The 26,608-nt window shown below is 35.0% G+C and overlaps 1 protein-coding gene across 2 annotated transcripts; it reads left to right on the forward strand.

Annotated features, from left to right (window-relative positions):
- Positions 1–1,325: 1,325 nt before the first annotated feature.
- On the forward strand, positions 1,326–24,795 carry LOC148629771 (uncharacterized). Of its 2 annotated transcripts, XM_088556943.1 has the most exons (9): positions 1,326–1,463; positions 6,841–7,065; positions 15,960–16,212; positions 16,770–17,059; positions 17,987–18,133; positions 19,113–19,450; positions 19,949–21,229; positions 23,048–23,279; positions 23,731–24,795. In XM_088556943.1, the coding sequence occupies exons 2-9, from the start codon at positions 6,847–6,849 to the stop codon at positions 24,640–24,642; spliced, it is 3,672 nt and encodes a 1,223-aa protein (XP_088413069.1). In that variant the 5' UTR covers positions 1,326–1,463; positions 6,841–6,846; the 3' UTR covers positions 24,643–24,795. The 2 variants fall into 2 exon arrangements, with proteins under 2 accessions (XP_088413069.1, XP_088413059.1); XM_088556933.1 differs by lacking the exon at positions 1,326–1,463 and having other exon boundaries at positions 6,712–7,065.
- The last annotated feature ends 1,813 nt before the right edge of the window (positions 24,796–26,608 follow it).

Genomic DNA, 26,608 nt, shown 5'->3' on the forward strand with positions numbered 1-26,608 from the left:
GATGGTGCCGGTTGATTTGTCATTGATCAAAATGACCTTCATGTAGTGTTTGTCTATGATAACATCGTCATTTGACATGCATGGTGACTTAAAACGTTGTTCGTGATGGATATAATTATCAATTTTGTCCTTACTTCCGTTTTGTGTAAAATCGACAAAAAAGACAAAAAAAAAACAACTACAAAAAAAAAACAAACAAAAAACAAAATCAAAAACAAAAACAAAACAAAACAAAAAAAACAATACTAAGAAGAAGAATATTATAAAGTTTGTAAGAGAATAAGTTTTTTTTCTTTACTAATTTTCTTAACCCTAGTGTTTGTTTCAAAACCATTACCTAAGTCAACAAATACACCCGACTTAGACCAGGACATACATCATACCATTGCGAAACTCTAGAATTGAACATTAGTTAGCTGTCTGCAATGACCTACAATTTTCGATGTTTGAGTTTTACTGTATTTAGAACAGTTATATTACTGGATGTTAACTTAAAGGGGAAACGTATTATAAAGCTACCCTAGTACCGAGTCCCTTTTTTAAAAAATGACAAATTGCCCTCTGATTGTGTTTTGTTTTGTTGTCTGTGTTGTTTATGTGTATGTGGACCGTCTTCGTTCCCCGTTTTCAAGTTTTGGTCATGTTTTTGGGATTATGATGTGTATGAATTTTTCTTTTGTTTTGATACTTGTTTTTTTTTTAATATTTTGAGATAAGATCACAGGAACTCATTTCTCGATCAACATTTCAAACGTAATAAATCAGGGAACAAAGATCACGCAACGAAAACAACTCGCAGCACACGGTAACCGATAAAAACCACCCAGAAAACAAACGTAAATGATAAAACTTGAATGCACTCATTTTTTTTTGTAGTATTGATAAGATACCAGTACTAAAAGAATCCTCTAGAAATACCCGCCGTGTTTTTCATGAAAATTGTTCATTTTACCGCGGTACGCTATCTATCAGGAAACGGTAATATGGTTGGCATAGAAGGTTGAAGAAAAATATTTAAAAAAAATAAAAAATAAACAATTCTGTTTAAATGGTAGAAAATGACTCCCAGATTTGATCGAATGACAAGCTCGTGGTGACGGTCGTAGAATTTTGGGAAGTGATGAAGAAGCATTATATACTGCTACAAGACGTTTTTACACGATACATGAAATAATAAAATAGAAAGAAACAATATTTAAGTCCAGTGTTCAACGCGCTCTTTGTCAAGCGGCTAAAAACCACTATAGTTGGTTTTTTTTTTATTCCCTTTCGTTTACAATTACGAAAATAAATATTCTGAACAAAAAATCTATTGGACAAAGGATATAATTACAGCGTTCTATAGGCCGATTTGCAATTGATAATGCATTTGATTAAATTCAAATAAAATTCGATTACAGGAGTTTCATTGACGTGGACCATTAATTGAGTTTCACACGTAACTGCTTTCCTAGCCATTGAAGGTAAATCATTTTGTGGTACATTTTTAAATTATTTTGTATATCTGCTTTGCTTTAAATTTCACGCAGTTTATTATCACAATTCAAGGGACCGTGGTACATGCAGTCAATTTGTTTAAGTCATGTATTTATGATAAAACAGAACTAATTAAATACAGAAAAAGTTCAACTTGTATGAGTTGAAAAACTATACATTTGGTTCAATTGAATTGTGACCTTGGCACCAACCATTTTTATACTCTTTATAAGACACAAGATTTGATATTATAGAAAAAAGTCTGAATTTCAACATTCCAAATTTAAATAAAACATTTGTTAGTTTTGATTTGTTATATTCTTATAGTAGTAAGGCACTACACTATTACACTTTGTTGTCTGCAAATGTGAGAACTTAACTAAAGCATAAGCAGGAGAAGCTCTAATTAAAATATTACTTCATAAATTGTATGGATTGAGGTAAATATGACTGACTTTCAAAATCAAGACGTACGAAAATCAGAACGGAGTCCCGAACCGATAAGAATTTAAGAAATATCGAACTTTGTAACATCTCACGCAACATCTCATAAGTCTGACACATAGTAGCCTAGGATAGACATGTAACGTGGCTTAAAATAACATATTTTTTCCTGCCAAACATTTCAGAAATTGATAAGCTTCATTCTTATGCAGAAATATATCGGTCTTTCCCCTCCCTCACAGTGTATGGATCAATAAATGGATAAGCAGAAATATTTGACCTCGCACGTCAGTAAGATGAGACGGTTCTTCAAAGAAATCGTGACTTCCTGGTTTTAAATAAGTATACACAGTTTTAATGGATATGATTATTTTGTATACCATTTCAACAGCACAGCTTCAACAAATGGTGACATTTGTACCGTGTATCACATTATCGTACCATTGAGAAACAGTTAAATATACCCTTGAATTAAATACTCCAAACCAGCCAGGACTATCTAATAAACCACTTCGTTTGAAATTTACATAATGTTCAATCTTGATGACTTCTCTTTTTATACTTTCCTGATGAAACATTTGTTATTTTCAGATATTATGCAATCTTCTTTGCATCTGATGTGATGCACAACACGAAAGACTTCAGTTTATTTATGCATATATGTATAGATATGGATAGGGGGACAACTGTTTCTATATTGGGTAAATAGTCTATAATTCAAGCTCGTGATGAGTGAACAAGCTTCTAGTTGTTGATTGGTTTGTTCAAGTACTAGTCTAGTACACCTGGGTTGGCGTGCGTTTTTCGCTTCCTCGGCCTGTAGTACTTAATTATACCATTTTTCCAATATTTCATTCTAAATAACATATTGTCAGAGGCCCCGAAAAAACGCTGAATTAAACAAATGCTGCACACTCTTTGCAGATAGAAAATAACAACACCTCCTGTACAGAAACTAAGCATAGATAGCAGATTAATTTCTTTTGCTAAATCAGAACCAATACCAGAACATTCCTTTAGTACACAAGGTAAAGGTGGCATTGCTATCATGGATTTCTTATAAAGTTTTTATTTGAAAATATTATATTAACACATACAGTACTAGTGTATTAAAGATCTTATAAATGAGGTATTGATATACAGCTATTTCTATTTTAATACATATAGTTAAATAATTGTATTTTCTACTGCATTTATATGTTGTAGACTATTTTTGTTATAAAAAGTTATATAAAGTTAGTAAAAAATTTAGTTCAAAGTATTTGTTCGTAAAAAAAACGTGTCCTAAGGATATTACCAGTAAAAAAGTGGTGTCTCGTCAAAAGCATTACACCAAAAAAAGTATTTGTCCTACTGCTATTTGCACTGGTCGTATGTAGTCCCTACCTGAGGAAGAAATTGAAAAGTTCATCAAGGGGCTCAAGATGAAAAAAGCCTACGGTCCAGACAAGATACAAAATGAACATTTAATTCATGTAGACAAAATTGTTATAAAAACAGTGGCTTTCTGTTTAGATTCATAGTGAACAAATCCAACGTCCCCAAGCAATGGAAGAAAAGCTTGATAGTGTCCATCTACAAAGGCGGAAACAAAGTTAAATCGTCTCCTGATAGCTACAGACTAGTTTGTCTACAATCGTGCCTATTGAAAGTCTCTGATAGCTACAGACCAGTTTGTCTACAATCGCGCCTGTTGAAAGTCTTTGAGAGATTGTTGTCTCGCCTACAATCCCATATCCTTACACCCGATATTTTTTAATTTCCTAATCCTCTTCAGCAGAGATTTCAGAGCGGCTTTGGATGCCTGACAGCTTCCTTTATATTTCATGAAAACATATTTCATAATATTGAATTACGCAGTAGTGTTTATTGTGCATTCTTAGATAATCAGAAAGCATTTGATACAGTCTGGCGCAAAGCATGTATAATTAAGTTGTTTAAACTGAAGGTAAGAGGCAAAGCCTGGTTTATTATTGATGACTTACACTCCAATACTATAAGTGCTGTAATTAATCAATGTGAATCTAGATATATTAATGTTCGCGAAGGGGTGCGACAAGGTGGAGTGATATCTAGTTTACTTTATTTAGTATTCATTAATGATTTGCTTATTCAGCTTGAAAACTGCAATCTGAAAACGGGGGTCGAGGATGTACCCTTGTGTGCCCCATGTCTTGTAGGTGATAATGTTTGCTTGGCTACTTCACCAGCGAAACTTCAGCAAATGCTTGACATATGTGCAAACTACACGAGCAAATGGCGATTCCAGTTTAGTGCATCTAAATCTTACATCATGTGTTTCTGCAAAAGAAGTTTTAAGCCAAACTTCCAATGGTCAATAAACGAGCAATATATCCGATAACTGACCAACATACCTATCTCGGCATTAATGTAAACGATAATTTGAAATTCTCTATCAGAATAAATACTGCAGTTAGGAAAGGCCGAAATGCATTCTTTGCAATTGCCAGTATTCGAACGGAAAGTGTTAACCCCGAGCGATATTAAATTTTATAATTCAGTAGTTATACCAACTTGTCGTATGGTTGTGAATTATGGACTGATTTAAAGAATCAAGAAGTTTGTTTTTGTTTGTGTTGGGGTTTAACGTCCGAGCAGCAATATCTCAGCTATATTCAGACGATGAACATGAAATGGATGATAAAATGAACATGAAATGATGATGAAATGAAAAGGGATGGGACACAAGGACAAAGGGGTCGACACACTTTGATTGCAAAGTGGAAATAGGGAGAGGTGGGTAGGGTCGGGCAATTTAGCCCCCTGTGGCTGAGCCTATGGTTCCTACTCCGGGGGAATACCACAGTAGGGTTCTTTAACGTGCGAGGAATGTGGCATCTTTCCCAACACGGTGCACCACTATGGTTTGCGGTCAGGTTTTCCGTATTATAGCCAGATAACCCCAGCATGTAACACGCCAGGGATACCTCATTCCACCACCTGGGTCACACATCCCAGTTGCTCTGTGGGCAGAGCGCCCTAGCCCCCGGCTAGGGTTCTGAGCACTCTTTAGTCGTCTTTTACGACAAGCTTAGCGCTGCTGCAGGCCTATTTTTTTTAACACCCGGACCTGCACGGGGCTAAAGAATCAAGAAACTTTACAGCTCAACCATCTCTAACACTTTATTGTGAAGGACATTCAAAGGTTTCACCCTTGGACAAGATCTGACATGTGTGAGAGTATGTTAGGCCTCAACACTATAATAAGTGAAGTCGAAAAGCGTAAACTTTATTTATTTGGAAAATTGTGCAGAATGCTACCAGACCGTCTCCCGCAGAAAATTTTCTTAATTCGTCTCTTTATTTGCCTTCAAAATGTTTCAAGTAAGAAGTGGTTTTATCCTAGATGTTCTCCATATTATGTAAAAATAATATCTATCAGTACTTGGTGAATTATTTAAAATCTATTGGCTTCTTATGAAAACTGCAGTGAAAGAAAATTGTAATTTCATCTGCAAACTAGGTTCAAAGTGAATCATGGCATACCCGTGTAACCGATGAAACTGACTTTTTAAGGTTTTATCAATAACACAGAACCTGACTTTACAAGGTTTATCAATAACACACTTGCATAACTGTTGCTGATATATGGAATTGGCCTTCTACCGTCTCTGAACTTTGGACTTCGTTCTTGATTGCTAAGATAATCGTCACAGTTCCCACCATTAACATCAAAGAATGCAAACTATGCCACCAATTATTTTCGGACGTAATGATGGTCCTGTGTGTGCTATCTTATAACTTATTTATGTTTTCTTTGACCTAATTATAGAAAACTTTCCACCTCATTTATATGTTAAACTAAGTTATAACGACTAAAACTTTCTGTACTTGATTCTTCTCAGGAAAAGACCTTCTACAAGTCTTGATGATTTTGTCTACCACGGACTTGACTTTTTATGAGCCACTCGGTGGGTGTTTCTAGAAAAGCAGAGGACGCTTATCCTACCGGTGCACCTGCTCCATGCTCCCTGTCTTTAGTGGAGTCCGAGTTGGTCATTTACTTTTGTTACTTTGTATGTATTATTTTCCATGTCTGGTCTTTGTCCCTGAATTTCATTCTTTTGAATTCCGCTAGAATCTTGGTTCCCTTGATTACTCTTTGACTCGTAATTATTCTTACATAATGCATTTTTTATACTGTTCTTTCACTGGGTTATATATTTTTGTACTGTTCTTTCACTGGGTTATATATTTTTGTGTGTTTTTGTAATCTCTACCTAGAGGAAATAAAGTATAGAGGATGATGGTCATGATGAGTACACCAAGTATAGAGGATGATGGTCATGATGAGTACACCAAGTATAGAGGATGATGGTCATGATGAGTACACCAAGTTTGGCTTGTGTTTTTCTCTTCCCCTGCCTGTACTACTGAAATATACCATTTTTTTCTCTCAAATATTTCATTCTAAATAACAAATCGTCACACTTTGTAAACAGAAAATAACAACCTCCTGTACATTAAAGAAAGTTAGCCATCAATCAAAAGCATGAAAGCGTGTATTTTAAAAGGAGATATATCTGATATATCTATGTGGATTTACCTTATACAATAGAAATAAACCGATTCAAAAGCTATTACGTTTAGCGAGCTTTGTTCCATGTAGGAAGCGATTTCAATACCAAGTTACCTGCAGAAGTGTGTATTCTTTTGTTTAAATTCTAAAGAAATGTTCCACCAGTCCCGTTAAATAAATGCCTGAATAATAAAATATTTGCAGTAGTCAATTGTAAACAATTATGTTTGAAACTTGATCTTGAACTCCTATAGCGATCCACTATGCATAAAGATTTAAACAGTCTAACCGGAACTTTTAAAACTCCACCATTATGAGATAGAAGATGGACGAGTTTTTAGTAATATAAACTTATATGATAGCTTCCTATTATAACACAGGGAATAATGGACGAAAGAAAGACGTACAGACCCAATCCTGATCAAAAGTCATTCACAAAATTTGGCAAGGAGGATATTGAAAATGCCGATGATTTTGGAGACATATTTGATATTGCAGAGGAAATGGGTGTTGACTTGACTGGTCTTGATGAACTTGAAGACATGAAAACTCGACTTCTGCTCTTTTACAGAAAAGCTGAAGGTGAACCAAACTACAAGGACGTGGTAAGTTTAATTTTGTTTCCAGCTTTGATTATCATATTTAACTGAATTACGAAAGTTTTCAACATACTTTAAGTACGTAATCGGATATACCTTTGAAATGAATGTCCACTTAAATATCTCTTTATACGCTACTGCTGAACCCTGAGGACATAACGTAGATACAACACTCTGTTTTTGCGTTGCGCTATGGTTCCTTGAAAAATGTGTAATTTGTTGAGTACTTGACCTATCGTGTTGTATTCCAAGTATTTTAAATATGATTCAATTAAAACATGACAGTATTGTGACCTTGATATTAAGGTAATAACATAAGTGTGCATCCACATTTCCATTATGTGTGCTTATGTGATTCAGAAATTAATGTGATCGCCTGGTACACAGATCATTTATGAAGCTCCCAGAATACCCTTATTTACTCCATTCAGAAAAAAAGAAATAAGTTGGTGATGCACCGAGTACTCTAAACTAAGACTGATATGTCTGAAATATATAAAGTACCATGAGAATGTGGTACACTAAGAATATTTAAGAGCTTAACGTGACATTATGAAGTGCTTAAAGTATCCTGACACTATTGTTCACTCAGAATAAGATAAGTGAGTGTTGCACTCAATACTTCCTAACATTGATGTGCATTTACAGTACATACATGTATTATCATATTATGAGAGGATGTTCATTCTTTTAACCATCTGAATAAAGTATGCAGTCATGCACGTAGATGTCTCTTAACTCATTGATATTGTGAAGTTACGACTTATTTGGTCTATATTCAGCACACCAGATTGCTGTTAGTATTCAGAGTATCCTGACATTGTTTTGGACATGGAGTACATTTGGCTTGTTATATGCTTACTATGCAAAGTCCTGATATATTGTGTATTAAAAATACTCTGATATTGGTATGCATTCAGACTTTAAGAGGTCGACGGGCATTCGGAGTACAACGAGATAGTGGTGCACTCGGCGTACCTTTGGTATTTGAGTGGTCATGCATATAACAATCTCTTCCGCAGACCAAAAGCCACTTCCGATTTACAATGTATCACTCCGCTACTTTTTAAGTAGTAATCTTTGAAAAAAGCGAATTTACCCTCTACGCAGGGCATTGATACATATATTAAGATTCTGATGGTCAAGTTAAGTTCGATTACCTTTTTTGATTTCTTGTCATGGTTCGCGACAAATCAGCTGTAGTCAAGGGGTAACACAGCTAATCACAGGAAAATCAACTTAAGAATCCAAGGCGCAATTAAGTAGTTCAAAGTTGAATACCATAACATACAAATATCAAGAAATTTGAATGTTTAGAGTAATTGTACAAATGGTAATATATAGGTAGTTATGCAGTTTATGAGTTATGGATTCGTTCGGATTGGATTTCAGCGTAGACAGCTGTTGAAATTACACCTATGGCAGTACAAATGTACAACAATATAACTAACAAGCCAGCAATTAAATTGGCAGTTACTCAAAAAGTTCACATGAGGTGCAGCCAGATATTTATATCTTCTGTGACTTTGTCAAGTATTTTCCTTACTGTTTCTCCGTCTCAGTCTAAGAAGTATTCCTTCACGTCTATGAGGTTGACTTTATAACTGATTTGATCCAAAACTTTCGAATTAAAAAAAACTTCGTTGACAGTGACCGATGCGTGAACAACATCTTGTGAAGAGCTCCAAAAAACATAGAATTTTGTAGATCACAGATATTCCCTATCCCCCAAATTGATTCTACAACACTAAAAACGATGTAGCTTATACCTGATTACATAATAATAGAAATATCGAGGTATAATCCAGCTTTTTTCCTATCAAAACATAACATCCATTATCCTCGATCGGCGCCATTTCCGAATTTGTAACCAATGTAAACAATATGAAACTGATTGATTTTCAACACGTATTGCTGTCAGTTCTGCTGATGGCAACACTCATCGTAGATCTCAATCACCAACACATCAAATCAGAGTACCTCAATGGGAAATATGACAATATACAAGGAAATACTTACCTGAAGTTAATACACTGTAGCGTTACAATGACAGTCAAATCCAGAAAATTACAAACACTATCCAGTGTCAGACCTCTTCAACACTCACTTGTATACCTCAGCATGTTACTCATAATAAGATCAGCAGATGTGGAATGCAATCCAGGCCCACGAACACCAAAGTACCCATGTCAAGTCTGTTCAAAAGCTGTCACTTGGAAGCAAAGGGGAGTAGCCTGTGATGACTGTTCTAAATGGTACCATGCCGAATGCATGGGCATAACAACTCCAATATATGAAGCCCTTGCCTGTTCCAATATATCATGGCAATGTGTAAATTGTGGAATGCCCAACTTTGCCTCACAGTATTTGTTAAACTGACATGCCAGGGGAATAGAACTACCATTATAGGATGCCTATATAGACCACCAAATAGAGACATTGACTATATTGATAATATGTGTTCTGCAATCTAATCAACGTATCAACATCACAAAAACTCAGTTATGTGGCTAGGAGGAGATCTGAACCTACCAGACATAGAATGGAACACATCAACTATCAATGGACACCAAAACTCATCCCAGATAAACACCAGATTTACAGATATGACAAACGAATGCTGCTTGGAACGGATTGTAGATTTTCCAACTAGAGGAACATCAATATTGGATTTATTCTTAACAAATAGACCAACCCTGTTAAACCGATGTGAACCATTACCTGGGATAAGGGACCATGATACAGTCTTTATCAACTCCAAAATAGCAACAAGAAATCCAAAACCGACAAAACGAAAGATCTATTTATGGAAACAAGCAGATATAGATGGGCTAAGAACAGCAACAATTGAAATAGTAAAGCAATTCAAAGAACAGTTTAATGTCAGAAGCCAGGTAGCAGATATGTGGAACTTCACACAGACAGAACTACTTAGGATACAAGAGGAACACGTACCATCAAAAATGACATCATCAAGGTTCCACCAATCATGGATCAACAGAGACGTTAAAAGAGTAACATCGCAAAAGAAAAAGGCATTTAAAAAAGCCAGAAGAACAAAATCAGAGAAAGACTTCAAAAGATATAAGAAGCTGAAGAAAACATCACAGAAAGAATGCAAGAACGCCTATGCCAATTATGTCCATGATATCATAAGCCCTGACATCAAAGGAAATCCAAAGAAGTTTTACAGTTTCATCAAAAGCAAAAAATGTGACAACATAGGAGTATCACCACTGAGAAACAAAGATGGTCTAACTTACTCTGACAACAGTACCAAGGCAAATATACTCAATAATCAATTTTCCTCTGTTTTCAACTCCAATGAAGATAAATCCATCATTAAGACAATGAAAAGTGATCCATATCCATCAATGACCAACATTACAGTCACAGAAAAAGGAGTACTTAAACTACTATCAGACCTCAATATTTACAAAGCAACTGGATCAGACAATATCTCAACCCGATTATTAAAGACACTAGCACCAGAGCTGACACCACTATTCACCATCTTCTTCCAAGCCTCACACTTGACCAGGGCAAGATACCAACTGACTGGAAGAATGCCAATGTAGTTCCAATATTCAAGAAGGGGGACCGTAGCCAAGCATCCAACTACAGACCGGTTTCACTAACAGCAATACTCTGTAAAACACCCTGTACCATCTGGGATCCTCACACGCAGGAAAACATCAGCAAACTAGAAGCAGTAGAGCGAAGAACAGCACGATTTGTTATGAATGACTACAACAGGACCAGCAGTGTAATATCAATGCTGCAGAATCTTAAATGGGAGCCCCTACAACAACGGAGAGCGAGATGTAAAGCCATCATGATGTACCGTATAGTACATGGTCTGGTTGCCATACCACCAGGTGCACATCTAACATCACGCACAACCAACACCAGACGGAACCACCAGTTCAGCTATCTCGTCCCATTCGCAAGAACAGACGTATTTAGATACTCATTCTTTCCGGACACTATAAGATTGTGGAACGGGCTACCAGACACATTGATATCCAGCAGCTCTCTTGATACTTTCAAGTCAGGAGTGCAGTCCGTCCAAGTCAGATAAACAGCTATCATCGTTTTTAATCGCACTGTATATATGGATCACACACAGCACTGTACAAATTTGCACACAGATGTTTTTCTCGCATCGACCACTGTATATAGAAGTACGACGATACTCCAGTGGAGGACTGTACTTAAACGGAAAAGAAAGAAAGAACATCGTTTAGCTAGATCTTCGCAATATGTATGGCGTATCGTCTTTTAACCAATCCTAGTTTCGGGGATTTTATACATCTTGTGTTTCTTTGTACGTGTAATTTTGGTTATTTTGTGTTCTTTGTTGTGTGCGTGTCTATTTTCCCTGTCTAGTCATTATCGATAGAATATATTCTTTTTATTTCCGCTCGAATCTTGGTCCCCTTGATTGCTCTTTCGAATTAAAAAAACGCATGTATTTAGATAGTTCTTCATACCAAATAGGCATGTAAAATTGTATCTAAATGGTCTATCGGGGAATCATTTTTTCCTCGGATATCAACTATATTTTCAGAAACGCCAAACCTCTCTCAGCTACACTGTGTGTATGTGTGTGTTGTTTCATTTTTTGTCCAGTATATATGTATGTATGTATGTATGTATGTATGTACTAAAGAATGACTGAAATTTGATGATGACAAAGCGGATTTTCCTACTCATGTTAGGTGAAATATTCACCATTAAATGCATGTATGTAGATCTCATGCGGGTTATTATAGAAGTTTATAGGGTAGTATGGTTTTAAAATTTGAAGAGAATTATTGATAATATTGTTTTTATTCGATTTGAATGCAACTAGCTGATCCATTTTGAATATAACTTTGGTGAGGAAAAAAAATCATTAAAATAGTAATGAATACGAAGAACAAGAAAGTGTTAATTTTTTTTTTCATTATCTGTTAAACAATATTTGAAATAAGAAAATCTTTTATTTCTGGTCTATGATATTTTTTTTACAAATTTTATGTTTTGTAATATTACATTGACTATAAACAACTAATCACAATTGATTCTTCCATGTAGTTTTATCTGTATCTTAATAATCTTAATATATGTTATAATTATTTGTATGTATACTTGTAATTTGTAAAGTGCAACATACACGGGTCTTAACCAATCATTGTAATTGTATTTGCACCAATGAAATATTTTGTATTTAACTAGTTTATATGATCCGCATTCAATATCTACCTCCGAATGTGTAAAGTTTCAATACTGAAATACTGAAATACATTAAAATCTTTGTTTTTTTCACGTCCAATACCTATGTGCATGCATCCAATTCAAAATATTGATAACTATATATAACTATTTGTGTACGTTTGTCATGGGAAATCAAAGATCTCCGGTCAGTCTATTTAAAGTAACTGACCATATCCTTGGGTTGACATTGAAACCAGTCATTGTGCTTGGATGTGGTCATCTAAAATTAATAAGACGTATTTTATTTGATAAAACATGTGTTAAAATGTTGTTTCAATGTATTAGGACCGTTCCATGTTTGTCCAGCCTTCTCGGTGTGATTTAGTTCACGCATGGGATTTGTTTGCACATACTGCATAAAATGTAAAAAAAAAAGTTTTGAAGTCGGAATTTCCAAATTGGTATTTTTGACGGGATGTTAAGAAATGTATTACCTTATCGGCTTATAACAAATTAAGATTTTTTACTACACTGGTTAAGCAAGGACAAGAGTTCTGAAAGCGAGGTCATCTGGAAAAAATTAATAAGAAGTTATATTTATAGCATAGTATTCCGAGTTAGACAAATAAACTTTCGAACGTGCAGCGTGAGAAGTTTATTTGGCTAACGAGGAAGGCGTTGCTATAAATGATTTGTAACATGAATGACACGCCCATGACAGTCCGTGCAGAAAAAAATAACGTTTGGCGGGAAAACCTAATAACCCGCACAGTAGGCAGTATGGCAGACGCATTCTCTCTACCAGATTGAAACAATTCAGAAAAAGGTTTCAAATGTCCTTAATCCGCCTCAAGATTCCACCGAAACTGCAGTGGCGCCCATTTTCGAGGAAAATGCTAGCGTTGAAGCGACTAGTGAAAATTCGAGCGTGTTGGCCATCTCACCGATAAAACGTCAACGGACCACACCAGAAATCCTTAAAGACGTTACAAATACTAAAGGGGTAGTTCAATTTTCAAATTGCAACTTCAACTTTCACTAACTTTTAGCTCTGTATTTGAGCAAAATTTCATTTCGATACATTATGTTCAACTTGGGGGTTGTTTTTTTTGCTAATATGTTTCAAAAGTAAAGAAATGTGTATTTTTTTCGGTTCTATCTTTAAATTAATGAGTAGACATTATATTTTTTGTTCTCTGTCTGGCAAAGAAAACCTGCAGAGATTTAAAGATTTGTATTTTATTATATGAAACCTAATAAAATTGACATTTGTATGTGTGCTTTTTTGTAGGCGTAATCTTTTCCCAAAGAGGCGGAGCTTACCCATGCAATATTGGTTTTAGTGTTTTGGTTATTTCATGGCTGTTTCCTCATTGCATTATATAGGCCCATGTGACCTTTCATGCAATATTATTTGGTTGCTTCAATTTAGAGCATACATTTTGGTACATGCTTGTCGTCTCTATGTTATTCCATAAAAAGATCAAAGGAAAAAAGAAGATTCATGTTACAAATATGTATAGACGGGGGGATTTTTAATATATATATATATATATATTTCTTGAATATTGTTTTGCATGCTATTGTTCCGGTGACATTTAAAGTTGATACAGTCAATAATCAAATGAGAGTAACTAATATGTCATACGCTTTTGATCTTGGGAAAAAATATCGTCTGACTATGCGTATATTTTTTTAAATACCGATATCTTAAAAACCACTGATTTAAAATTTGAAATTATTAATCTGGCAAGTTTACTTTTTGAAAAATTATCTCATAAACTGCAAAATCCATGAAGAATTTGATTTATTACTTACTTGACTATCGTTAAAAGTTCGTTAAACTTTTTGCATGTATTCGACGGGGTCGATTTGCCACTGTCGCCTTATGTTTATGCAAAAAAAATCTACACAACTTTTTATATTGTGCTTTATATTCCAAATGTAAAGATCGTGACAAGTTTTATGACAATGGGTCACACTAACTCTGGATTTGTGTGCCTTCATCGTTAATTTGTTTTACAGTTTTATCAAATTGACTGGCCTACCAATAGAAATAAATTAAAATTGCTGCATTTCTGAAGAAAACAAGTACATTCCACCACAGTGTGGATTCTAATACTCCATATGATACCCAGAATTTACTATGATAATAGTTTCTTATATCGGTATGTGTAGATATTGCATACATGAGATATCTCACACGTGATGGTTAGTGAAGATATTGAATACCTGGGGTATCTTTTGTCAGAGACACCATCTGACACGAGTCAACGAAAGGCGAAATACAAGGAAGAGAAAACATAAAAAAAAACACGCACACAAAACAGAAAGACAATGGTATATGATAATGAAAGACTTAAAATCAAAGCTGTTATCACTATATTCTGCATGTGACAAAGATGCTTTGTTAATCCACCATTTCTGCATATGTCCCCAACGTACAGAGTTGAAATTGCTGTTTTCGTATCATGCTGCGCTCGGCGAAGCTCTTATATTTACTTACTATCTTGATTTTTTAACTTATTATCTTGAATCTTAAATATTCAAGTTATTATCTCGAATTTTCAACTGATTATCTTGAATATTCAAATTATTCTGTTTTATTCAAGTTGAATTCTTTTTTTTTAATAAAAAAAAAGAGTGACAGCTATAGGCTTCCGTACAGAAGTAATGCACAATTTTAAAGTATTCTTTTTGTGTTGTTCTCCTTGAATATTCAAGTTTTTATTCTGTTTTATTCAAGTTGAATTCTTTTTTTTTTTCAATAAAAAAGAGTGACAGCTATAGGCTTCCGTACAGAAGTAATGCACAATTTTGAAGTATTCTTTTTGTGTTGTTTTCCTTATTTTGAGAATTTACACAATTTTAAGACGCCACATTACGATTTTATATGTACATGTAATAAACTAATATAATTACTTTTCTTTTTATGATAAGTGTAAGTAATGTTTTAAGCATATCAAAATTTTTCTTCAGCTATTATGGTACTCCAGAAAAATGTTTTGGTGAATAATGATTGTATGGATGGGGACACAAAATTACAAATTTTTGTTCGCATGAAAGAAGGACATTAATTGTATTTTTTTTACTGTTCCAAATAAGAGGCGGACAGAGGAATTTTTCAAAATTATTGGATCAAACAATAGTATTAGGATAAAGTCAGTGACAAAAAAAATGGTCTAATAAATGATAAGAATATTCTTGAATTTTGTCCATTAAAAAGATCATTTACCTTATTTTCAACCATGTGTTAACACTGTAACTAGAATATATGAGAGCAAAATACCTCTGCTCCCAACGACAGTACAATCAAAGGTCAGTCTGAAATTGAATCTCACGACATTGCAAACTTTATAAAGATTTTCTAGTGCCTCTGTTAAGTAGTTAGTTGCTGGGGGAAATGTAACGAAAAAAAGGTGCGTACGGGCAAATAGACGATACCATGATTCCTATATACAATGCATACTTCCCGCGGTCAAAAAGGAAAATCTTATTCTTGGTCCCTTATATTTATATTAGTTTGTTTCGGTATTTTTAATTACATTGTATTTGAAATCACCCCTGTAAAAGAAACCTATTGGAACAAAATAATGTCACAGTGGTATTAAATATTGAGCTGTTGGTTTTTTTCATTAATTTTAGTAATCCTTAACCGGCATAGAACAATTTTCCTTTATATTGGATTAACATCTTTGTAGATTGGTAACACCTTGAACACCTTGAGAGTTGAAAGCAGAAAGAAAAGAGAGAAATTAACAAAGCTTCTAACAGAAACAAAAGAAAAACTAGGGCCAGTGGGGATCAATAACTCTGGACAGAAGATACAACGACGAGGAAGTGCCGTTATCAAAGGTTTTCTGAAATCTGAAGGAACCATACAGAATTTAGACGTGGATATTGACAAGAAATTAGACTCTCTTAGAAACGACACATGTACAGTTGTCGTTTCTGGTAGGTTCTTTAAGGCATTCTTAACCCGGTCGGGTTATTGTCTCCTTGACACATACACCATTCCTATTCTTGTTATATTTTTATCATTTCACTTGAATAGATGTATTTAAATTGTAACTTTAATCATCTATAACATTTAGATGTGAGGCTTGATATAGGGAGAGGCGTTGAATTACATTTGATGATGTCGTAATGATTTATTATCATGTCTTTAAAAGTTTAATATGGATCAACATGTATCAACCAACTCGGATGTAAGCGTTTTGAGTTTGTCAAAATTATAAAGAATCATACGTTCAAGTAATGACAGTCCAGATACTCAATTGTCTATTCCCGTGATTTCCATTTTTCCTTTAAATTTAAACAGGTTTTTTTCGGGAAAAGGGGTTGGGGCTGTCCGTCCGACCCCCCTTTTTGGTCTGCCTATATTAATATTTTGTCTGTACAGGACGCACGAACAATGTAAAATTTACCATTTTTAGCTGCAGTTTTACTATAAAATGCACAAATGTACTCTCACATTCGTAGTAGATATATTATGCTTCGCTTGTTTGTAGGTGAAACATCAGCTGGAAAGTCTAGCATTTTGAATTTAATGTTTGGAGAAGAGGTGGTGCCTACGTTTTTTGGAAGTTGCACCTCTGTCATTACAAGAATAAAATACTGTAAAGAAAGACGTGCAAAAATTTATTACAGGGATGGCACAAAGAAACAATTCAGGCACATTCCACCAAACGAAATTTGTAAAGTATTGAAACCGTACTTGTTTGTGGAAGACGAAAGAGACCGAGACAAAAACACGAATATAAAAGAAGTTAAAATCGAATGTCCTGCAAAACTCTTGGAGGTAATATTACTAAGAAACCCCAAACGTTTATCGGGATACACAAGTAGTTTAACTTATCATGATAAAAATAAATCGTGATGATAATTATTATAACTACGTAATTTTTATGAACTCAGTAGCTGTTGCAGAACTTTGTTACAAAATTCTATTGTCATTTATTAAATGTCTTTATCTTCACCCTAAGCCACCATACCATGTAATACCTAAAACTGTACTTGAAAGCCAGCTATATTCGTTGACACCCCGTGCAGGTCCGGGTGTTAAAAGAATAGGCCTGCAACAGCGCTAAGCTTGTCGTAAAAGGCGACTAAATAGTGCTCAGAACCCTAGCCGGGGGCTAGGGCGCTCTGCCCACAGAGCAACTGGGATGTGTGCCCCAGGTGGTGGAATGGGGTACCCCTGGCGTGTGACATGCTGGGGTTGTCAGGCTATATTACGGAAAACCTGACTGCAAACCATAGTGGTGCACCGTGTTGGGAAAGATGCCACGTTCCTCGCACGTTAAAGAACCCTACTGTGGTATTCTCCCGGAGTAGGAACCATAGCGCTCCGCCACAGGAGGCCAAATTGCCCGACCCTACCCACCTCTCCCTATTTTCAGTGGCAATCAAAATTTGACCTCATTGTCCTTGTGTCCCGTCCCTTTTTTCATTTCATCATCATTTCATGTTCATTTTATCATCCACTTCATGTTCATCGTCTGAATATAGCTGAAGTATTGCTGATCGGACGTTAAACCCCAACAAACAAACAAACAAACAAATATTCGTTGACAATCTAACCGTGCAAAGGCCGTACACACGTACTGTATGCGTGCATACAAAAATGATCTTGAACTGAAGTTCAAATATCGAAAATATAAATGAAAAACACACATGATAAATTGTGTTCTTTTTTTTAATATATAAAGTGCTCTTTATATTTCAGTGTGGTCTTGTAATGGTTGATTCTCCTGGAATAGGGGAAAATGATGCTATGGATAAAGTTATCGTCCAATTTGTAGCAGAAAATCAAATAAATGCTTTCTTGTATATCATAAAAACAGATAATGGTGGAGGAGTAGACGAAGACAGGGTATTCTTTCTATATTAGAAATACAGTGTATTTTTTGAAGTATTTTTTTTCTTTAGAATTGTATGTTATATTTTCAAATCATAATTGAAATTCAATGTTTTTAATGCAAGTTTTATATAGACGAAATATTTTAAGTACTTCTCTGTCTGGTAGAGATCTTATTGCTATCCAGCTATTTAAACCTGATAACCTTCAAGAACATATCCATCAAAATGTTTATAAAATTTATCTTTTTAAAAAATTGATAGGTCAATTTAGTTGAAAAGCACTATGGAAAAATGGCGGGAAATTTTCCCGCACTTTTTCCTCGTGTATGCAGTCCAAAAAATATCAACGTCCCTGATGCTTAAGTTGTTTCCTAGATGTATTATATATATTCGATACAAAAAATGCAAAATTGAGAATTATGAATTGAATTATGATGTGACACGTATTGTCTGAATCTTAGACAGAATGGTACTTTAATGCAAATAGCACAGAAGAACTAGCGGATGCTTATTTTGCTACCTTCGGTCACAGAGCCATTAGTATGCTGCACATTTTGATTCATTTTGGTCACATAGCCCTTAGTATGCTGCACATTTTGATTTTTTGGGTCAAACGTCCCTTAGTATGCTGCACATTTTGATTTTTTTGGTCAAACGTCCCTTAGTATGCTGCACATTTTGATTCCTTGGATCACATAGCCCTTAGTATGCTGCACATTTTGATTCCTTGGGTCACAAAGCCCTTAATATGCTGCACATTTTGATTCCTTGGGTCACATAGCCCTTAGTGTTCTGCACATTTTGATTCCTTGGGTCACATATATAGCCCTTAGTATGCTGCACATTTTTAGGCACAGGTAGTTTTTCTGTGGTGTTTCCTGGGAAATCACTAGAAAATATAAGTTCTCAAATACATCTTGAATTTATTGTTTACAACATGCATACAGTATAACATACTGGAATAAGCTGCTTTACTAAATGTTGTTTTTCAGCTCCTAGGGCTTCTCAAGGTTATACTTGAACAAGAAAAGATGAAGGCAGAAAGAGGGCTTCTTCCCTTTGATTCTCAATGTGCTATGTTCGTGTGCAATTTTTGGGACTTGATTGATGAAGACCAGCAAGAAACGGTCTTCAACCATGTTCACAACCGTCTTGTGTCTATTTGGCCTGACATGACCAGATCACAGCAGTCAACATTTTCTGCATATAAAGCACAGTTGAATTGCGACATTGACCCTGATTTTATAATTGATAATTACAAAGAGTTGCTGAACAACTTGAAAGAACTATATACGAAAGCCATGCACAAACGTGTCATTTCAACATACAAGTAGGTACACCTCATATCATGGGGCGGATCCAGGGGTTCAGGATAGGGGAAGGGTGTAAATAGAATTTTAAAAAATGAGGTGGTAGAATTTGTGAAAAAAAAATCAAGCTTTCATTCTAAAAAAAAAGCCCATTGAATCGCCCCCTCTGGGTCTGCTGTCCAAATGATAATTTGGTAGTGTGTACTGACCTTTTATGCCTACATTGACTCCGGTCTGGTCCTGAAGGACCTAGTTAACCTACACGGGACTGAAACGTCATATGTACACAATGACACATTGCTAAAATAAATAAAATTTGTTGCATCGAGTCATTCATGAAAGTAATTGTTGAATTGACTTTTTAAATTCATATACATTTCACATTGCATACCCCCCCCCCTTGCAACATACATAATGAGAGAAATAGTGATATCATGACTGAAATTATATAAACAGTAAAATATGTTTTGTAATTGCTCCTCTTGGATACAAAAAAATCAGATTTTTTCTGTTTCTAGGTGGTTAGAGACCCTTCTGAAGAGAAGTGTTCACCATTTGAAAACTATAGTCTACAGGATTGACAATTCAGAAAAAGATCTGGAAACAAAAATGAAAAGCGTATGGGAAAAGTTACAAACCTTAAAACTTAGGTCAGAGGTAGTTATTAACGATTTGAGGAGGGAAATTGAAGAAGAATCGGAAACAATTTGCGAGGAGTTTAGAAAATACTTACAGGAACCTAAAACAAGAATTGCAATTACCATGTGGATTGATAGTGAATTACCGGAAGTAAACTCGGCAAAATGGGAGGATATTAAAGAATTCCTAGAATCAAGGACTCTAGAGAGAATCTCAAAAGAACTTGAGAATTGGGAAGGTGACAATGGCAAAATTTCTGCTGTAAAAAAGATCGTTGAAACATCTATTCAAATTCAGCTCAATGTTCTACAGAACGAATTGAATGATATTGAGGGTGATATGCAATCGGATACGACAAGTGTTGCGTCGGATGACTCGTTCGAAACGAAAACAGCACGACGATTTTCATTGCCAATTAATAACGTTCAAGTATTAATAGGAAGACAGGCACTTCCGGTAAAATTAATGAATCGTGTGTTATCACCATTTGGGAAGCACGGGAAAAGGGCAATAAACGTCATAGGAGATGCCATCGGAAGAGCAAAGATAAATACATATGCACAAAATCCAATTGCATATGCAAAGAGAAGGTCTGAAAAGACCCTTGATCGATTTCTTGAAACAAAGAATGAAGACCTATTATTGAATGTCATTAGCGAGTTTATGAATGAACCTAGAGAATTTCTCGCTGAGGTAGAGAGGAGAATTCCTGCAATGGTCAAAACAAACCAAGACAACATGGATCATATTGGAAAATGTAGACAAGAGGGAGATACTCATAGAGAGATGTATGAACAACTGATGGAAGGCATGGAAAAACTAAAACGCGTCGTAACCGATTATGGAGAAGGTTTTATTTTTGTCAATGATTTTGGTGTCGATGATATACAAATAGTGTCTGACAACGACGATACTGGTATTCCAGAAGGAGACAACATAGATCGTCGTCGGTCCAAGGTTTTTGATGTGTCCACCATGTTGGAAAGTATGGAATTATCAGTTAAACATCGGACGACGAAAGCCATACATAGAGGGTTATGGTCAGCTCAACAGAACGGAATAATGAAAAGAAAGGACAGAGCAGAGGAAACAGTTACAATTCGTATTTACTTACAAACTGCACGGATCGAGAATACAGACTCAGAGGTTGCAAAACTGAGGTAAGAAGAAATGTCCTGGTTTTAACCCTTGAATAAATCATTATATAATACATCCAAACAATCATGTTCTGGGTCGTTTTACCCTATTTTCATTTATTTACCTGTATGAATGAATATTCAACAAAAAGTTCTAGTGAACATTGTTCTAAACATAGGTTATATGTAAAAGAAACCATTAAAATGTGTATCACTATCCGCACGCTGCCAACTAATTTGTAACATGTAATGCCGTCCGCGAGAGACTGGAATGGTATTCAAGCTAAAGAAATCTCAGTCAATTTATTATTATACTTTCTAAAATGCCCAATTGAAGGGCGAGGACTTCATGGATATACAAAGTACATGTGTTACGAACTGACCGAAATATCTTCTATCGGAATTCTGTGTAACATGAGAAAGATATAGTAGTTTACTTTGATATACATGCAATTATAATAAAACATTGGGACAATTTTTTCAATGAACATTATTTAACAATATAGAATATGCTTCTAGTCACTGTATCTTTTAGTTTAAACCGCATTGAATACATGTATATACATTTAATTACATGCGCGCCACAAATATTTAGGATATAAAACATTCCAATTAGGACTCACAAACATTATATAAATACGTCAATGAAAATAAATAAATAATATAAATTCTGTGATGTTGGTGATAAGATGAAATGAACACATGGTCATACTTAGTATGAAGGCAGATCAACCAAAATCGCTTACATCGTGTGCCTCATGTTTATAACGCCACATACTAAATTTGAAGTCAATCCTTTCATTGAGAGCTGAAAATTTTATGATGAAAATTGTCTCCATCATACTTTATTGTAAAAATGGGTAAGTGCCAAGAAACAGTTGATTTCGGACATTAACCCGTTACCGTAATTGCTAACAATGCATGTCCCATCTATATAGAGCCACATACAAAATTATAAATCAATATGTCCTGTGGGAGCCAAAATTTTTGTAACGAACATTAGACCAACGGACGGACAAGGTAATTTCAATATAAATGTATCACGCACTCGTTGAGTGGGGGTATAACAGTTCCGCGTTTGATTATAAGTCAGTAGTTTGCTTATGTTAGTCGACTTGTTTGAACAAAGAAACGAATGCAGCAGGGCATGACCATTTTCTCCAGTACAAGAAGAGACAAATATTCATTTGTTACAAAAAGGCCCCAAAAGGTCAAAAGGTTCCATACGATGAAAAAGGGAGATTTGGATTGATTAATTGGATTATGACCGGCCCTAAGAGTTTTGGAAAAAAGGGGAAATTGTTCTCTTGAGTAGAAATGTCTGGGTCTCTACGAAATTTTTCCATATCACTATAAAAAGATTTGATTTGATATGGATAAACACGTCTGTATTTGGGCCATCCTTCAGACTGGATTAAACCCAAGTTAAAAGACGAAACAAAAATCAAACAGTTTTTTACTAGATCCACGACGGATTTATTATAAAAAATATTCTTATATATCTCCTGTAGTTAAATATTTTAATTTTATTATATTTAGGTTTTATAAGACAAATGTCTAATAATGAAATTATAATTTTTTTACCATTTTCATTGTGGTCAGAATTTTATGTAATGTCATTTAATCACAATTCAAAATCAGGTCTTTATCAAAGTCGAATGCAGTACCAATGCTTATCCCACTTGTTTACAAGGTTCGACCTCTGTGGTCGTATTAAGATATTCCCCATGAAACGTTTTATTTCAATCTGATTGCATTTTATTTCTTGCTGGTATATATGAATCTTATAAATTGTGTATGAGACGTATGGTACAACGCTAAATATATTATTGTCCATTACAGATTACTGAAAAATGAAAATGTAGCTGAATTATTGGGAATACAAAATACGTCTCATACAACACCAGCTTTTGTGTTTGAAGGATGCCTTAAACCCCTCAAAGGATATTTGGGCAACAGACTTTTAAATCTCAGAGAGGAAGTTCCTAGAATTCTACAAGAAATTATCTTGGGTCTGGAGTATATTCACCGTAAAAAGATGGTTCATATGGAACTTAGTCAAAACACAATTACGGTTGGTAGGATTTTTTACTTAATCTATATCCGGTCCATAAAAATAATGTTAAAATAAAACTTTGGTACATGTAACTATTAGTAACTGCTTTTCTGAATTATTCATATAAAAGGATAAATGCGTGTTCCATAATACTGACACTGATTTCAATAATGAATAAAAAGCGAATTTTATGTAACAAGATAATCTTCACATTTATAAGTGTTACTATGTTTTCAGCTTTGACATTTTTTGATTACTAATATCATCTGTATATCATTTTTTTTTAAATCTGGTAATTCAAACCTTTTTTTCTATAATAACCAGACTGAAGCTAATAAAACTTATGAAACAAGTAGCTTGACACTTGTATCAGTCTGACTGCAATTTTTGATTCAGCTCAAAAGAACTGTAATGCAATGTACCTTAAACATGTAATACCATTTATCTTTAAACATTTTTAAATTTAAAGGTTGATGATTCTGGTACTGTTAAACTATGTGGTGCCTGTCAGCCAAAACCAGCGCCTTTCCCAGACGATCCAAGGGCCGTTCTGACGGGCGATTTTGTTTATTTGAGTCCAGAAGTACTGCAAGGAGGGTCGTATATATCAGTAGCTGACATATATGCGTTTGGACTACTTGTGTACGAGATTTTTGTTGGTATTCCAGCCTTCAAAGAACAGCGGAACTGGCCTTTAGCGAAGTTTTCGTCTGAATGTCACCCTTACGAATTTAATGGTTGTCCATATTCAGTTGAAAACTTGATGGACGTAACAAAACACGTGATACGAGATTGTCTTGATGTGGTAGTGGAAAAGAGACCTTCAATAGAACAATTGCTTCAATCAGTGACGGAAATTAACAAAGAGCCGCGATTAAGTGAAATGAACTCGGTTAAAAGAAATTATCGGCGACAATCCACCGAGGCAAGTTTAGGTTATGACCATTTGCTATATTCAACGGAAACAGGTTCACTTACTGATGCAACTGATGGTGGTAGACAAAGCAGCTCCCCACGAACAACGAGAGAGTTGTTCGATAAAACTAAGAACCCGCATATTGGAAAAATTCCTAAACAAAACCCTCAGTACAAGTCTTTACAAGTCGAAAACACAAGAAGACAATTATCGCAGAAGCCAAAAACAAATATACCGCCAGCTTTAACTGAAAGCTCTAAACCCTCAGAACCCATCTATGTTGAAAAGACTTCAGTAAGAATGACCAAGTCTTTAGAAGGGACAAGAAGCTCACCAAAAATGAATAGACCTGGTTTAAAGGGAAATGTGATGTTTCGATTGCAACAGTCTTTAGATATAGCAGATGAGGCAGATGACAAAGTCTCTGATGGTAGACAATCACCAAGCAAGCTTAGACAATCATGATGTTCATCTGTAAAACATTTATTGCTTTGATTTCTGTTCAGTAAGAATAACTTACTAAGGTCTATCTCTTCAGAAGTAAATAGAAAGAACAACATTATTTTTTAATGTAATTTATGCTCGTTTAACATTCGTAAATAAAACATTCAGTAACAACGCAGTCTTTGAAAAATAGAACCTTTATAATATGAACGAATGGTATTCAACTGATCCATTTGTGGACTCTAAACAATTGATTGGTATTACTTCCCCACTGTCTAGTGTAAAACATTTCGCCAATGTAATTAAAATTGGACCTATCAATTGGTCTATTCAGCCACAGCATGTAATCTCGGCAAAATGTTTTACACTAGAATGACATTTTGCTTTATTAATTTTTGCAAGATCCAATAGTGTGCTATTTTTAGCCACTCAACAAATGCCCTTCACAGCAACTGGTTCTTCAATATTAAAGTGTATGGAAGGAAACATTTTAAAAACATGTATTACTCAAGGCTAGCTCAAAAGCGCTTTAGTGGTTTCATATGAAAGGCCCTGAAAATTTCACTTGGTTGTAACCAGGGTGTCAGAGATTTTGAAAGATATTACAAGTAGCAGAAACGTTGAAAAAGGCAACAACTCCTACATGGCTTAACGGATCGAAACGAAAATTTGACTGCAGATGGATCTCATCATGCTGAACACTTACCTGATAACATAATTTAGCTAAATCCAACGGTTTTGGAGATATACGCGAAAAACTACTGGCCCTTATGTTCTATTTTTAGTAACAGCGGCCATGTTTTTCGACGAATCCAAAATCCCCACACGTTCCATGCAGGATACTCCAAGGAACATTCGTCCCCAGTTTGGTTGTAATTGGTAAAGTAGTTTCTGTGAAGAAGTTTTGTATCATTTTTAAAGACAACGGACGCCAAGTGATGGCATTTGGACAGGTGAGCTAAAAAGTGAATGCAGAAGTAAATCGTTGATGACATCAATAAAGTAAAGCTGACAACACTATGACCAAACGTCGATTAATCGTGAATTTCTTCATAGTGTATTGTCTCTTAGGAAAACGGGAGAAATAGTTCATTAATATTTTTGGTTTAACTCATATTAGAACTTGTCATTCTTTAGCAGTTCACTGTGGTTGACTCATCAATCTTCACTGACAGATTCCTCAATTTCCGCAAAATATTCTTGTTTTTACCTGAATAATGTGGAGTTCAGTAGAAAAAAAAACTTCCCATGGTAAGAAACAGTAAGGCAATGTCGATTATATATTACTTCACCAAGAAGATAAGGGCCACTTTGAGAGAGGTTTAAACATTGAACTTTAATAAAATATCAGATTCTCCCATTTAATTTGGTCTACCATGTAATAAAAATCATACCTGATTGGGATTAGGATTTAAACTATGCAAACATAGAAAACAATGTTATTTTTTGTTCACTTTAGTTCCAAGTCTCCCATCAGATATATTTATTTCTGCAAGTAACATTTGATACAAGTGTAAATACCAAGATATCAGGTTCACTATGGTTATTGGATGTTTAATGGTTCAACCTTGTCTATGGGACCAGGTTACCCATCTATACATCTAACTACATACTACTAGTATAATATTAAGGTTCAACCTTGTCTATGGGACCAGGTTACCCATCTATACATCTAACTACATACTACTAGTATAATATTAAGGTTCAACCTTGTCTATGGGACCAGGTTACCCATCTATACATCTAACTACATACTACTAGTATAATATTAAGGTTCAACCCTGTCTATGGGACCAGGTTACCCATCTACACATCTAACTATATACTACTAGTATAATATTAAGGTTCAACCCTGTCTATGGAACCAGGTTACCCATCTAACTACATACTACTAGTATAATATTAAGGTTCAACCCTGTCTATGGGACCAGGTTACCCATCTAACTACATACTACTAGTATATTAATGTTCAACCCTGTGTATGGAA

This window comes from Perna viridis, chromosome 1, assembly GCF_037379345.1.
Source record: "Perna viridis isolate PV_CMFRI_1.1 ecotype Kerala chromosome 1, ASM3737934v1, whole genome shotgun sequence".
Classification (NCBI taxonomy): Eukaryota; Metazoa; Mollusca; class Bivalvia; order Mytilida; family Mytilidae; genus Perna; species Perna viridis.